The sequence below is a fragment of the Felis catus genome, chromosome E1 (assembly GCF_018350175.1).
Source record: "Felis catus isolate Fca126 chromosome E1, F.catus_Fca126_mat1.0, whole genome shotgun sequence".
NCBI lineage: Eukaryota > Metazoa > Chordata > Mammalia > Carnivora > Felidae > Felis > Felis catus.
The window spans coordinates 50820143-50837027 of NC_058381.1; the positions used below are offsets into that span (position 1 = coordinate 50820143).

General features: G+C 42.4%; 1 protein-coding gene across 3 annotated transcripts in view; it reads left to right on the plus strand.

Moving 5' to 3' along the window:
- The window catches only part of MAP2K6 (mitogen-activated protein kinase kinase 6), a 121633-nt gene extending 105679 nt beyond the window's left edge, over positions 1-15954 (plus strand). For all 3 annotated transcript variants that reach the window (XM_003997108.6, XM_019818165.3, XM_019818166.3), the window contains exon 12: positions 5652-15954. In XM_003997108.6, coding sequence (XP_003997157.1) covers positions 5652-5729 — 78 coding nt within the window. In that variant the 3' untranslated portion in view covers positions 5730-15954. The remainder of the gene's footprint in view (positions 1-5651) is intronic.
- Positions 15955-16885: the final 931 nt, after the last annotated feature.

A 16885-nucleotide genomic window follows, 5' to 3' on the forward strand; every position in this document is an offset into this window, starting at 1 on the left:
TTCTCTGAAATTGTGGTAACTCCCAAGTTTGAGCTAATTACACATGGTTCTTTAGCATAGATGGTGAGCCCCTAAACTTGGGAACGTTTATCTAATTGTATGTTCAAACACATTTGGGGGGGGGGAATGATTAAATTCTGACTATTTGCTAATTTGCATTAACCATTCCCTAGATTTATTTCAAGTATCAAGGTTTTAATTTTAGCGGGGGAAGGAAGTTTTGTTCGGTAGAAATAAGAGCAAACATTGACATCATTTCTTTTTCTTTTTAATTTTTATTTTATTTCTGAGAGGGAGACACACACACACAGAGTGCAAGCGGGGGGTGAGGGTGCAGAGAGAGAGGGAGACAGAATCTGGAGGAGGCTCCAGGCACTGAGCTGTCAGCACAGAGCCCGACGCGGGGCTCGGACTCACAAACTGCAAGATCGTGACCTGAGCCGAAGTCGGACGCTTCGCCGACTGAGCCACCCAGGCCCCCCTGCCATTTGTATATCTTCTTTGGAAAAATGTCTTCTCAGGTCCTTTGCCCATTTAAAAAAAAATCAGAATTTTTTTTTTTTTTTTTGCGATTGAGTGGTATGAGTTTTTAAAATATATTTTGAATATTATCCACTTATCAGGTATGTGGTTTGCAAATATTTTCTCCCATTGTGTGGGTTGCCATTTCCTTCCATTGGCTGTTTCTTTTGCTGCGCAGAAGGTTTTGGTTTGAAGTAGTCCCACGAGGTTTTTGCCAACAAGTACACGAAGAGATGCTCATCATCACTGGTCACCAGGGAAATGCCAATCCAAACTACACCTGTTAGAATGACTGTTACCAAAAAGATAAGAAACAACAAGTGTTGGTGAGGTGGTAGAGAAAAGAGAACCCTGGTATACTGTTGCTGGGAATGCAGATTAATACAGCCAGTATGGAGAGCAGTGTGGGCATTCCTCAAAAAAAGAAAAATAGAAATACCGAATGATCGAGACATCTCACTTCTGGGTGTCATGTCTCAGGCAACGGAATCACTATCTTGAGGAAGCATCTGGATCCGCATGTTCACTGCAGCATTATTTACAGTAGCAAAAGGCATAGAAACAATGTAAGTGCCCATCAGCGCATGAATGGATAAAGAACACACGAGGGGCGCCTAGGTGGCTCAGTCGGTTGGGCATCCGACTTCAGCTCAGGTCGTGATCTCATGGTTCGTGGGTTCCAGCCCGCCTCGGGCTCTGTGCTGACAGCTCAGAGCCTGGCACCTGCTTCAGATTCTGTGTCTTCCTGTCTCTGCCCCTCACCCACTTGTGTATGTGCCCTCTCTCTCTCTCTCTCTCTCTCTCAAATAAATAAACATTAAAAAAAGAAAAGAACACTTGTTACACACACATACACATGCAATGGAATATTATTCAGCCTTAAAAAAAATTCTGCTGTTTGTGGCAACATGGATGGAATGTGCATAGCACCGTTAATAGTTAATAGCATAGTTGATGATACTGTGTTGCATACTTGAAAGTTGCCAGGAGACTAGATCTTAAAGGTTCTCATCACACAAAAAAAGAATGCTAACTGTGTGAGGTGATGGATGGTATTATCGTGGTGATTATTTCATGATATATAAATATGTACCAAATCGCCACATTGTATACTTAAACTCACACGATGCTATAAGCCAATTCTATTCCAGTAAAGTTGGAAAAAAGGAAAGGAAAAGTATAGCTTGGAGATGTCAAGCCAGAAAGACTTACAGAAAGCCAATCCACACAATAGGTGATGGTCACAGCCAATCACATGGATTTTCAGCCCTGTTGGTTAAAATTTGATTTCAGTCTGAACCATTCTCCGATTGAGGGACCATAAAAGAACCCTGGGGAGAGTTCCAGAATAGAAAAGGTGGTCTCCTCGGGGCAGCAATTGTCCCCTATAAAAAGGCATCCCCTGGGACTTAGCATTCTGTTGGCTGTATTCAACTGTGACCCACAGTGGAGGGAGGAAAGAGGATGTGTAATTGCTTGAGAAAACTTAGCATACCACCTGTTTGGGCTGGACATTTCCTCTCTGGCTATATTTTTAATAGCCAGTCGGGGGCCTTTTCAGTCCTGGCTACCCTTTTTGGATATACTTATGCAACCTCCAGAGCATTTTAAAATTAATTTCACATAAAGTGCAATGGACATGGGGTGATTTCTGGGGTGTCTTATGAAGCCTGTACTCCTATTTTAAAGTTGTCTTGTTTGTCCCTATTTTCAGAAGGAGAAGAGCACTTTCTATATATTTCTGCCTGTTTAAAATGCAGAACATTTTTTTCCCTTCCGAGGGGCCTCTTATCAGAGGTTTCAGTGAAACACATTTGGGAAAAAAAAATGCTGAGTTCTAGCTTCGTATACATGAGCGAGTGATGTTGAATTCCACCTTTCCATTATGTTCTAATGCTGTGGTCTTTTATGGTCTACGTATTAATGTTATAAGGTCATGTGCTCCACCACCCCCCCCCCCCCAGTTCTTTTTATGGCATTTGCCTTTGTGACTGGAAATGGATTTGCCTTTTAAGGCTATAACTGCTCCCTGCTTTCCTGTGGAATTGAGGTTTTTAAGTGGAAAATCTGAGTCCAAACTCTTTGACTTTAGCATTGGGAAAACACATGCTGAGAGACTATTGTTTACATTGTAGGAGTTGGTGAAGAAAGGGGAAAAAAATCCTTTTTCCAGGTGAAGGACAGTATAATTAAGGCGCCAACCCAGACATGTACCCCTTATAGAAATCTCACATGTTTTTCCCCTAACTGGGATGGAGGGTGTACATGCTTCACCATCATCTCCTTGTTCTCTCAAACTCCCACTGAGGGACATGACTCAGTAGGGTTTGTTCCTCTAGAGTGGGGACCAGCCAACTCGCTCTGTAAAGGGTTAGATAGGAAATGTTTCCGGCTTTGTGGGCTGCTATTCAACTCCGTTGTTTTAGTGTGAGAGCAGCTCTATCCAATATGTAAACAGATGGTGTGGCTGTGTTCCCATACACCTTTACTTCACGAATCGGCAGTGGGCTAGATTTGGCCCCTGGAACATTGATTGTTGACCCCCAATCCCAGATGATAACCACCAGAAATGATAATCAGGTGATGCAGATGATTGCCCAGGGAGGTGATTATGTTCTTTGAATATCCTGGGAAGTTCTAGATTGAATCAAAGTGCTGAGCAAGGTGATTGAACCCATAGGAAAGGATAGTCATGAGGGACGAGGTGTTGTGTAGAAGATATGGTGACCATTGGTGACTGCGGCTCGCCCCAGTGCTCCCGGCAGTGTGTTCTCAGATCTCCATGTTTTCTCCAGGCACAACCATTGGCAATGTCCTCCCTTGCTGTAGCTGGCTCCTTTTTAGAAAAACGCAGCCTGGGGAGAGGAATCCATGATGCCTCATTTGCTCATCTCTGAGTTGCTGGCCTTGCTATTCCTAGTCTATTGCTTATAGAAGGGACTGGCTTCTCTCCCAACCTTTTACAGCCTCAAAACCCACACAAGAAGGCAAGTCACACTTTCCATTTTGACATGCCGGCCTGTCCTCCCCTCCCCCTGTCCTCTGACTCTCACAGCATTTTCCCAGCCTGGGAATGCTAAAAGATGCCTGAGGACTCTTTTTCTTAAAGACGTTGGTTTAGGTCATTCGATTCATTCACAGACTAAGGCTACCCTCACTCACTGAGCTAACCGCCAGAGCAGAACCAGAGGCAAGATAGGGCTGGCAGGCATCGGCAGTAGTCATGGACACAATCTGAGGTTTGACATGTCCTGTTTTGATAGTAAAAACTTTTAAGTACACTAAGAGATCTCGAAATGTCAGAGGATGTGGGAAAGCTAATAAGCATGATGGTAAAGCCCTTGGTAAGTGTGCTGCATAAGTGGTTAGTAATCGGAAGTAACTGTGCTATTTATTTGGGTAAGGAGCTCAGGACGCAGGACCCGGCATCTAGAACTTTGGTTAATATGGTGGGGGTAAGGCCCTGAGCCAACACCCAACCTGTATCTTCTAGATGCGCAAAAGCAGAAAGCCTCTTTTCCATGTTTTGAGTCACGATACGGACCAGCGACCACCTACCTTCTTTTGGGTTTCATTCCTTTGTTCTCTTCCCATTTGCATGGCTTCCTAAACCTTCAATGGGCGGGCATTCAGTTCCCCACAGAGCTGGCTCATCTAGCCCTGTGCCGTCAGGTTTAAAACACATACAGTGAGAAAACCTACCGCTGGGGCAACATGAAGGTGATAAACTAACATCCCCAAAGTCAGGGAGAAATGAAGCGAGTCATCTACATGTCTGCGTGCAGAAACACTCCTATTTAGCGGCTCAACTAGGCACTGAAAATAATACCACCAGACAATGAGAGAGGTGGCCATGACGGAGGGGAGGGTGTACCTGACAGGTGGAAGATGACACTGGCACTAGGTTCTACCCAAAGGAATCGTCCTTTTTGGTTTGTTTGTTGGATTCTGTTTCCCACTGTTTGTTAGAACTATGGTTCGTGAGTTGATGTAGCTCCTTTATATTAGAGGTGTGAGGTTCCAGTGTGACACCTGGGAACTTACTGTAACAAAATTGTGCCTTTGGGGGAGGGTCGTGCTGGTGCAGAGAACATGGCTTCATTTTCTTCAGAATTGTTCCACTGTGTGGCCTCTTGGACCCACTATGCCTGCGCTCACTATGGCTTTTTAAAAAATTTTTTTTTTAACATTTATTTATTTTTTGAGACAGAGAGAGAGAGCGCATGAACAGGGGAGGGTCAGAGAAAGGGAGACACAGAATCCGAAACAGGCTCCAGGCTCTGAGCTGTCAGCACAGAGCCCGACGCGGGGCTCGAACCCACGGACCGTGAGATCATGACCTGAGCCGAAGTCGGACGCTTAACCGACTGAGCCACCCAGGCGCCCCTGCTATGGCATTTTTGTGAAGTTTGCTTAATCTGAGCTGCATGAATAGAGACTTTTTTTTTTTTTTTTTTTTTTTTTTTTGCTTTTCAATCTTTAATCTCCAAGTTGAACTTCTCTGCACATACCTAGAGTTTGGCAGTTTGCATTATTTTCCAGATGGATCAACTCTTCATTAAGAGAGACATAAGTACAACTCGTGGCTGTCGATGTGGCTTAGAGAGTGGCTTTGTTAACTGTTTCAGTTCAAACCAGCTCTCCAGGGTCAAGGGAAAGCAATGCTTTGCCCATTGACTATGCTACAAAAATTGGTTTCTCCTTCTGCTATCCAATTCTTGAGAAATCAGTGTGCATAAATCTATGAAATTTCTCATTATTTTACTACTGTCTCAGTCTAAAATTACTTTGTAGGGGACAGGGTTATTTGTAAATCAGAGTCTGGGCTGTCTTTGCCAATCATTGCATTTTACCATAGGTGGGGTTTATATAGCCTAATTACATATATTTTCCAAGTAATAAATACTCTGTAGCAGCAACATATCAAAATGGGAGGCTTTTCATAAAAGTTATCTTTAGAATGTCCTCATCACTAGGCGTATACTTGACTTGGGAAGAGGTTGGAAGAGTCCAGTTTAATCCTAATAGGGGTACTTTAATCCGTTTACCAAACACATCTGTTAAGTTGCTAATCTCATGTATTGTCAGTGCTGAATATTAATACCATGTGTTCCTCTTTTCTCTTGCAGCAACATCCATTTTTCACCCTACACGAATCCAAAGCAACAGACGTGGCATCTTTTGTAAAATTGATTCTTGGAGACTAAATACCGTGGACTCAATTGGTTGGCCCTCCTGTGGATTGGTGGGTTTACAGGGTGAAGCAGGTTCACTAAAGCACCAATAGGAACTCATCCTTGAGATAATTTAATCCTGCCTCTCAGAAGGTTGTTTTCCCCCATTTTCTGTTCTTTTCTTTTCCTTTTTTTTCCCCTCCAAAGGGGGCCTTGGAATCTATAGTATAGAATGAACTGTCTAGATGGATGAAATATGGCAAAGGCTGAGGACTTAAAAAGGTGATTAAATATTTAATGATGTGTCATAGGAGTCCTTAAGCTTCTCAGACTTCTCTTGTTCTTCATAAAACGAATGCATTGGCCCTGGTCAAAAGGTGCTACCGTAGTGATGAAATTGTAAGTAGATCTGTAGTCTGTCCCACTTATTATTTTAATATTTATGTTTAAGTGCTTGGTTGAAAAGATTCCATTTTATGCAAGGAGGGAGATACAAGACGCAAGGTTGGGTTGGCAATATTTATAGGGCTTTTATTTTTAAGTTCAGTCGTGTCTGTGGTCCCGAGGAAACTATTTAATATGCATCTTTAAGAGTATTATAACAATAACAGTGAGGAGCTCTTCTTTGTAAAACGCCTGTTCCAGCTGTCGTGGCTGCTGGCCACGTCCTTAGATTTCTGCTCAACTCCTGGGTAGTAACCACATATTTCAGGTGAAGTGGTGAGGTATCCCAGTCATACCCTTTCCCCAACTTTGGGAAACACAAAATCACTTTTGTCGCATCTCAGAGTCACGAGTTGGGTTCTCTTGGCCTTTGTGGTATTAATGGAATGTGATTCCTGATGCGGTTTTTTATCACCTATCTCCCCTTCTACATGTGTGCCTGTGTATATTTGATAAGTCCCAAGCTCCGCCAAGTGGCTTCTGTGGACATCTCTACTTAGCGAGGAGGATGTATGTCAGTTCTGAGAGGAGATGTCATGTCAAACCACACTGAGAATTGGTGCCTTCTTCTGCTTCTGTCCCTCCTTACAATGCATAAGCCCCAAGGTTTGCCTTTGTGTTAAGATGCGTTTTTTGCTTTCTTCTCTTCTTCCCCCTTGTTCAATAAAGAAGCCTTACTATTGACGGGAGGGCTGCAATACAAGAAAATACAAGTTCTTTGACAGGATAGGAGATAATGGGAAAGGTTGAATTCGTTCCTAGGAATAGACGGCCCGATTGCCAGTGGTTGAGGCCACATTTCACTTCAGTAGCACACAGCAGCACGGGGTAGCACTCCGTAGGAGGCTAGTGCCATTATGGGTTCCCGGCAGGTGGACAAAGCAGTGAAAGCTCTTTCTTACGACTAAACATGCCCCTAGGTTCTCTAGGTTCCTTGGTGAAAAGTGAGTGAATTGATGCAGGGAAGCTGTAAACTGATAATAACCAGCAAACATGGCTTTTGGACGTTGGGTTTACACGAGGCCATTCTTGAAGGACAACAATGGAGAATTTTGATGAGAAAGGAGGAAGAGAACTCCCTCTCTTTCTTTCTCTGCCTCAAGTTCACAGATAAGGAGATTATTCCTCCTGAAAATCTTCTCTTCTTTCCCTTTTAGATTTTGAAATGCAGTCGTTAGTTTTTCTGTGTCTGCATTTTCCCCTTGTTCTTGTCTTTTGTCTGGCTCAGAGCAGTTGCCCAGAGTGAGTATGGCCCTCCCGTACCTTCTTTGTATCCCTAGTTCCAAGAGATACCTGTTTGATCAAATGTAGTTTCATCTTCTTTAAAGCTACCTCTGTTCCTCATCTTCTTCCAGCCGGGAAAAGTGTATTATCCCAGTGATTATGGCCATTCTCTTTCTCACCTACCTTACTAAATTGGGTGGTTTCCCTTGTTGAGACCAAGAGAAAAAAACATCACAACTGTATTCCTTCTTTTCTTCATCTGTTTAATGAAAAAAACAAGTAGTAGAAAACTCGGAGGTCCCTCCGTCACAGCTTTTGGCGGAGTATGTAAGGCAAAGCCTCATTCTGGTCTGAGTCAGACAACTCATACCTGTTGTTCAGTGCGGTTTCTACTTAGAAATATTCTTAACCGAGTGTGTTCTCATGCATTCGCCTCTCCAGTTTGTGAACCCAGGGCCCAAACTTGCAAAACAGTCGTACTGAGACAGAGAAGGAGTTTGTCAATGGTTCTCAACCTGATGCACACTGGAATCAACTGGGAGCTGGTGAACACTGCCTGTGCCAAGTTTGGGATTTCATTGGTCCAGGGTGGGGCCTGGGAATTGGCATATTTCACACGCCATGTCAGAGAGGGCGTGTTCCTGGAATACTGACTTGGAACTTGGAATACATTGTCCCCATAGAAATGATGTACAACATGGTGATTAGATATCTTATGTGCTCAAGTAGAATGGCTTGCTAGACTTACGAGTCTAAATTCTAGAGTGTGTGTGTGTGTGTGTGTGTGTGTGTGTGTGAACCGTGTTATAAGTTCTAAACTAATTTTAAAATAAAGAGAGAGATGTGTAAACCATATTTAAGTTGATATAAGTTGGAAGGTCTCCTGTACATACACACAGGTCGCTCAACCCTCTATATTACTCCACTCATTGTGCATCAGCATTATTATTGTTTGTGGTTACCTTTGGTTGATTAGCTTTTTAATTGTGGTCCTACCCTCCTGTGCTCTTTGTTAGTCCTGAAATGTCAGACGTCCAAGTCTAGGACATGAAATACTCATTAGCCTCAGCATTTGAGGAAGCCAGCCCTGAGACTAACGCGACCCCTGGCTTCTCCAAGTGCATTTGATTTAGTGTCTTTGGAAGGTAGTCACAAAAGTGACAGAGAAGGGCTAATGTTTTCATAGTTTTTAACACTAAAAATGCTTTTCTTGACCAAGAGGCTTCATTAGCTCTGCTCAGAGAAACTACTCTGTTTCTCCCAAAGTCGTCTAACAAAATGCTTAATCTTTGGCTTAAAAGTGCAATGGATGCCCAGTTCCTGATTCCCCCCCCCCCCCCAAATGCTTGTTTTGGTGATGTGACTGCCTGCGGCCTTGAAGGGAAGATTCATATATTCATAAAATTCATTGGAGTTGGTGGTCAGATCAAGTAAAATGAATTAAATCTCTATCGTGCTGGGGATTTTGTCTTCTTAATGCCTCTCTATGACTTAGAGGGAGATTTGCTGGCTTAAAAGCAACCTTCCATTTTTTATTGAATTAGCAAATAGAAGATGCGGTTGTTAATTGGACCCCTGAAAATTTACATATTCAGGTGGAAAAATGCCAGAGTAAAATCTGGGAGGTGGAAGCTATCAAACCAACCCTATTAGAATAGAAAAAAAGAGAGATTTTATTGTAGAAGGTCTGTGTTCCTCTTGTCTAGGGGTGTGTGTGTGTGTGTGCGTGTGCACGCATGTGTGTGTGTTTTAGCACTGTTAATATGCTGGCAGCTAAAGATGCTCTTTGGTTTTCTTTGGCTTTAATTGGGGTACTCTGGATTTCTTTAGGAATCTGTTGAAAGCTAGGACCTTTTCCCTAGGAAAACGCACATGGTACATGGAACACGTAGTTTTGCAAACATGTTTTGTTGAGGGGAGGGGAGTGGAGTGCAGTTTATAGACCCCGCAGGATCAATAACCTCTGCTCTGCAGAATGTGGACTGTGACGTTCTAGACCAAGACTGGCAAAGTTTTTCTGTAAAGGGCCAGATAGTAAATATTTTTGGATTTGGGTTGCATTAGTCTGTTACAACTATACAGGTCTGGGGTTGCAGTATGGAAGCATCCATAAATAATGCACAAATGAATGAGCATGGTTCTGTGTCCCAACTAAACTTTATTTACAGAACCAGGCAATGGGCTGGATTTGGCCCACAGGTTATGGTTTGCCAATACCAGTCCTAGAGCATCGAATGCAAAACTCCAATTGATTGAATATGTGTATAGAGCTTTTCCATTTAGTTAGTATTCAGCTCAGCTGTTGAGGCCGATCAGGAAGATGGACATAGAAACAAATTTGGGAAGAGTGGAGACTGTTCAGTCCCATGGAAATTGCCTCTTAATTTTCTTAGGTAAGTATTCCTTGCCCTGGAGGCCAATGGGACAGTTTTCCTCAGATGAAATTGAGCACCTGCTTTTTCCGTTTCCATACAATAGCCGGCATAACGTACTTCAACTTGGCAATAAAAAGCATTCTTCTCTCAGACATCAACGGCATTCTTGTCTCTTAGCTTTGCATTTTATTTCTCTCTGGGACGTGATGCTTGTGCAGGGAAGCCAGACACTAATCCTCGGGTTTTCCTTTTTCCTGAACTGCATTAAGATTTGGGAGGCCATAGTTACGTCAGAAGTAGAAGGCAGATAGACGTCTTAAAATCTTCCAGGTCATCCCCCTGTTCTATTTGGCCATCATTTGAGAAAGGAAGAAAGATAAGTATGGGGTCAAAATTCATGTTCTCAGGTAGACACAGAGCTCTAGGCTCTCACTGTGACAGGAGACTTGGGCCCACCTCTTGGGTACTGTCCTTGGACTTGGAAAGACAAGGCTGCTTTATCTTACTCCTTTCTTTAATCCTCACTGAATTTCTATTCTAAGGGGCTTATGCAAAATGCCTCCTTTCTGATGTGATTATCTTGGGTCCCTTGTTGAGTTCCTGGGCCCCCTAGTCTCTAGTGAAAGCTTTGCCTTCCCCATGGGACCAGCACAACTGTCCTTTCCTTTGTCTTTGGTCAACCCTCGTCCCTTCTTTGCTGTAGGAACACTACCCAATGAACTGTCTGTCACCTATGGTGCCCAACTCCACTTTCCTCTTCCAGAATCGTCCAACACAGCTGACCTAAAGCTGCAGTTGCTTGGTTGTTCAGAAACAGTTTTCTTCCTGCTGCATCATCAGGCAAACATAAATTATACTTAGAAGGCTGCTTGGAAACTCTTGAAGAGCATATTTAAGTATTTGATCTGGCAATTTACCTGACAGAAAGTTTTCTCTTCGCCCTGGGAAACAAAACCTGAATTCCAGAGCCTTCAAAATGCAACCATCCTTCTGGGGAAAGCACCTTGCCACCAGACATATTACTCACCACCTGTTCCTGGTATCTGCAAAGAAGCTGTGTCGTTTTGCTGGGGTTTAGAGAGTCACTGTTGACAGCTATGCGAATATAATTTCCGCACCTCAAGTTTTCTAATGGAGTCATTTGGAATCAGCACCTAAGCTGGGGTTTATCTTTTTAGCTCCTGCCTCAAACTCCCTTTTCAAGCAAAATTTCTCCAAAAGCTCTTTTCCTATCTGATGTGAAGGGGACTGGGCCCTAAGTAGAAACACAAAGGAAAGTCAAGGACTTTGTGGTAGGGATTTTTTTTTTTTTTTTTTAGGAAAAAAATATCACCTCTAACACAAACATGTGTTAATAGAATTAAAAAATATCCAATCCAGTTCCCAGGGACTGTCAGCATCTTGACATCATTTGTATTGTCATTTGAACTAGGACTCTGAGCCCTCTATTCTTGGGAGTTTAGAGTGAGATTTTTGGAGATGTGCATTGTGTTTCTGTCTCAAGAGTTGTCAGCATGAAAAGATTCCTCTGGGGGCTGTTCCTCCTGACACATACAGGGTTTCCCAGGGTCCACGTCTTTCTGGGACTCAGGGTCTCTTTTGAGGAATGAGGTTAATGCTCTTAGGACCTGGAGACTGATTTCAGGGAAAGCACGGGAAAGTTGAGGCACACACTTGTGGCTTAATGTAGGAAACAGAACTTCCTAAATAGTCCCCAGAGTTTGTGGCTTCGACCGGGCCACCTTGTCTTTCCTGGTTTCCTTGATTGCATTTGCTTGTTTTTCCACTGCCCACGCACACAGGACCTGGGCTGACTGAATGCTTCTGTGGAAAGGAACCGATCCAACCATTTTCATATGGCAGAACTCAGAACCAACAGTTTTGCTTTGGTTTGCCTACCTGGATTCTGTTGTTCCCGAATCTTGAAAATGAATGTAAGCGATGTCTGAGAGGACTTTTAGCAAAACCCTCCTTCTGAACGTAAGACCTTACAGTGAACCTTCCATTCATCCGGTAAAAAAGGATTGCTGGGTTGGGTATCTGTTCCTCTGAAGGAATATTCTGTTGTGGCCAGAAATGAGCAGGTAGCATCATTTGGTCACTACTAACGTTCATTCGTATTGGAGTCTGCAAGCTAGTTCAACAAAGCAAGTCAGGTCCCTGCCTTAGGAGACTGTCATCAGACTTTGGGCTTTAAGGCTGAACAGTGATGTGAAGTTATGTTTGGGGGCGGGGAGAAAAGATACATGCAGAGAGCAGTGCTTAACCAGGGTCCCCGAGGAGGAGCACGCTGATAAAAGAAAATGGCAGACAGGTATATCGCTTAACTTATTTTCAGTATTCCTATGGACGTGATCTCCTATGGGAAAAACCTGTCAAAAAGGCAAACATTAATTTTTGTTCCTTAAAAATACTGAACTAGAAGAAGATTCAGAGAGTGGCGTTGGTTTGGATCTCAGAATATGTTCTCTTATTTCCCTAGTGTTCTTGACGCTACAGAGTCGCTAATTTAACCTGATGACACCCAGAAAAAAAGATAAATGATTAGTGGTGTTATTTTGAGAGCATGAAACCCACCCATGAGCTAGACTCTGAGTAAAGAAATGCAAACACAAAGCTGAGCCCCTTCATCTTTAGTTCTGGTGGCTGATGGTTTTAAGGAGGGTGGACACCAAAGGCTATCTGATGAACATTCTTTTTCCATGAGACAGAGGATGGTGAATATTCTTAGAAAGACACTACAGGTCTTCATCAGAAGAGGAGAATTTATAGTTTTAAAACATAATGCTCAAAGCTAGTTTGAGTTTTCAGAAGAAGGGACTTGTGTGGGAAAGTAGTTTTATTTTCTGCTGATCTCAAATTGTCTTCCTTGCTTGTGTTCAGTACTCGTGGAGGGAGGTGTCAAGGGCACCAAGTGGTTTCCAGACTGTGTAGGGTGGTGCCCGTGGAGGTCTCTGGTCAGGAAGGGAAGGGGAAGAGAGAAGAGTGTGATGGCCATCTGAAAGCCCCATCAACCTCCAATGAGAATATTTGGCTACTGGTATCATTCCCCCTTCACTTAACTATCATTCCCCTTAAGTCTCTGTGGCTATTAAAGGCTTGGGGACTTTGGATGAAGTCACTACTAGGAGACCAGAAGCAGCCACAGAACCCGGGAAATTTTGTAGCCAATGCTGTCTGTGCAGCCCTGGCTTCTGCTGTATTCCGTATGCCAACAGGGCTTGGAGGTAGAAGGGCAAAAAGAGAGGGCCATTTCTTTAAATTTCTGAGCATGAATCATTTGAAAGAAAATGCAAACATCGATATGGGATGGCCACGCATATAGACTCTTGAATTGCTTATTTTTCAGAAGTGGTTGCAAATAATCTGATCTCAGTGGCAAGGAGGGGCAAGAGGGGGCTCTTGATGGGCAGTGGAATATCTACATTTCTATGTTTTCAGGAACAGGAGTTGTCATTTTGGTTATTGGCATTTAGAAAAAATTAAAGTTCTTTGTATGATTTTGGCACAGAGCAGCGTCCCATCTGAGAGCCAAGCTAACGGTTACCCTCACTGGGTGTTCCAGGTGAAGATCGGTCAGGGGAAACTGGTACAGCCTTTGGAAGCTGAAAACAGGTGGCATTATCTGTCCTGAACTGAACACAAGGGGATCCTTAGGCATCCATTGAAACATATCAGGTGCCTTCCACGCACACAGAGTCTGTGGTGAATTCTGATAACGGTGCTTTAGCCGCTAAACCAAATTGAACAGCTGGGGGGTTCCAGCACCCATTTTAGAACTCTGTATGTGTCATAAAGCTACATTTGGCAACAATTTGTGGAGCCCTTGGCCAGTCTCTGCGTAAAAAGTCACCGGAGGAGGTTCAATTAAGAAAATTCAGACAATTTATCTGTCATATTTTCCCCGTGTTTGGTTTATTCTTTAGTTTCAAATTTATTTTTTGAGTGGAGTGATTTTCTATAGGGGCCGAAATGATGTTTTAGTAAAATAACAGGTATTTTTAAAGAAAAAAAAATGCCTTCTTGACGTAATTAACGTCCGCCATTGCAACATATTTTCTGCTGTACAGAATCATCCCATTAAGTCACTTAAAGCTGAAAAAGGTGTTAAGGATGTAGTTCAAAGTCTTTGTTTAAACACACGAACATTTTTCTATATATTTTGTGAAAAGCCTGATGGAGTGCAGGATGTAACTTCTGTATGGAATTGAACTTTATAAGAACTTTAGTAAAGTAGGTGGGTTTCCCCAGATTCCTTTGTGCATCAGTTTCATTGCTGAAAATGCTGCTTCCAATTACTAATCTGGTCTTTGTAAGGAAACACACACACATACACACACACACACACACACACTTTTTTCCCTTACATGGTGTGAATTTTATGATAGACCTTTTTTATTTGTATATGTGATGGATTGTTTTCCTGTGTTGTACCCCACATTTGTTTGTAAGCCGTGTTGATTGTAAAGACAGCTGTTGGGCAAATGGAAACATGTTTGGTCTCTACAATCCCTTGATGCTAAGAAGGAAGTAATTCCATATGTTCATTAGGCCCTGCAAACTCTTCCTAATACCTGAAATATGATGCAAGGAGATTGGAGAGGTTGTGCACCCCTATCCTTCAAAACCCCATCTCCAACACTGTGTCTCTGGAAAGTGTGAAATAGCAGAATGACTACCATTTTGTGGATTCCGTCATTGACTGACTCCCTCATCTTTCCTGCTCTGTAGAACATGCTGCTAGCTTTCCCTGGTGGAAATCATCTCCTCTTTATGGATGGCAATATCTTCTCTTTATGAATGAGGCAGACTGGACTGGAGAGTATGGAATTCATTAGAAGTTCATAAAGTAAAGGCCTCTGAAGGATGTGGTAGAATGTTTCCATGCCTTTGAGGTGATTGGGAAATTGATGCTCTGGCCTTGGGAACGTTTTGCTTGTGAGCTGCAGAGGGAAAGGAGTCGGGGAGGGTGTACTTCATCTGTTTTCCTATAAGGAAATGTACAGGGCTGCTCTCTCAAGGCGAAAGCATTTCTCACCGTTGTCCAGGAAAGAAAAATTATGAGTATCAATTGATAATTTCAGTCAGGCTCTAGGATTGTATTTAAAAATACCTGTTTTATGGGGAAGCATGCCTTTTGTTGACTTTGCCATATTGGCTTTGGTGGCCACCATGCATTTTTACTTTAGCCTTGTTTTCCTGTTCTCCAGATCGTGTGCATTATTGTTGTTGTTTTCTTTTGAACTACTGCTTATCGTAAATGGTGATGTTATCTCAGAATTCCTGAAGCCAAGGAAATAGCTACTGTGCAGGACTTGGGGTAGATGAAAGCATTGGTATTGATGTAGGTTAAGATTGGACAGAGTTACCAGAAATATACTGAAGGTGGCTTTAAAGACAGCATGTTTGTTTTAACATTTGGAGAAGCCACCTGTTCTAGGATCCTTATTCTTGGGAAATCCATCTTTTCATGCAAATACCATTTGTGGTTCATACGTAACAGCCTGGATGACTGGCCTCTGTCAGTCACTCTACAAGGAATTCTAATAATTGCCAAAGGTGGAGGTAATTTTGCCTTTTATAGGTCATTCTATGGTGAAATTTCCAATCATGGTATCTTATAAAAAGAATAACTATTATTTCCCATCTCTTTCCTGATCCAAGAGCACAGTAAAGGAAGAGTAAAGTTCTGGTGTGATACAGAATAGTTCATTGAATCTGTTTTTGACCAAGGAAATGGCTGAGATGTTGAACTAAGTGGTTGTTACATGGTTCGTATGGTGACCTCAAAAGGAAAATGAAATTGGGACATTAAGTCAAACTTGGACTCCTCTGTTGGTGAGGAGCTTACACTTTGATTTCCTATCTCAGGATATTCTTCAGTTTCATACTGCTGCTGAGGAGGAAGGAACAAGCCGTAGACTCTAACTGGTCTCCGGATGTTTGTGCGTGTGTATGTAAAACTTCACACTGTGTGTGTTGTGTTCAATGTTGTGTCAATCTATGAACTGACTCAAACAACAATTTGAAGAGAGAGAAGACAGTAATAATGGCAACAGACACCCATCCACCTCTTTTTTGTCAAAGTGCTTGCTATGACTTTCATAGCTAGGACAAATAGCATACGTATTCAGGAGCAAGGTGTCCTTGAAAGAAATGGTGTGTTGATCTCATAAGAAAATGTACAACCAATAAAAGACATTTTAAAAAGTGCAGCGAGTCTGTATATTAATTGAGTTGTGCATGGAAATTCTTTGTTCCAGGGATATGCTACTTTTACGTATAGAAGCCCTGCAGGTGGAAAAAAGAAAAAAACTAGCTTGAATGATTCATTCTGTTTTTCTTCTCCCATTCCTACCACCCTACTTCCAAAACATAACGGAGCAAAGCATACCAAAACAACAGTGTGGTAGTCCTGAAGCCTCATTAGAAAGTTATTTCCATGGTAACGAACTTCAGACTCAATCTTCTTATAGTCAGTATTCCTAGGTTAGAAGTGAAGGCCAAATATTACATTATTAAAATATGATGGCTGTGGGAAGGATGGGTCCAAATGGCTTAAATGAAAAGAAGCAAGGCCCTGACTTTATGTCTCTACAGATTTCTGACCCTGAAGTCTTAGGCCAACTAATCATTTGAATTTTTCCTAGTCCTACTTGTAGCGTGCATAATACTAGGAAATTTGCTTTACATCATCAGGCATGCTGTGATGCGGACGTCCTGGGATAGAAAGAAAATGTCATTTCGAGTATATATGGTTGGGTCTGCAGAGTTCTCTGGTTTCTCCTGTAAACTGAGTGCCTAAAACTATTTGCTGAGCATCCACATTAATCCAATTTAGACAAGAATGGCTAGATCTTAATGTTACTGTTTTGAGTGGATCACCAATTATACCCAGAGGTGCACCGCTGTCTTGCTTATTGCCCAAACACGTTGTGTTGCTGAGTCAGTAGACTCCTTTTAAATCCCCTAGTATTTCACCTTGGACAGATATCATCTCAGAGTTGAGAGTCTGAAGTGGAGGACTCACCCTACTTCTGCGTATGTTGCTGAAGTATTTTCCAATGCTGAGACTCTATTATACTGATCTGGAAGTCCTGTCTGTCTACTGTATTAAGATTGAATCGTTCATCTTTCTTCAATGAT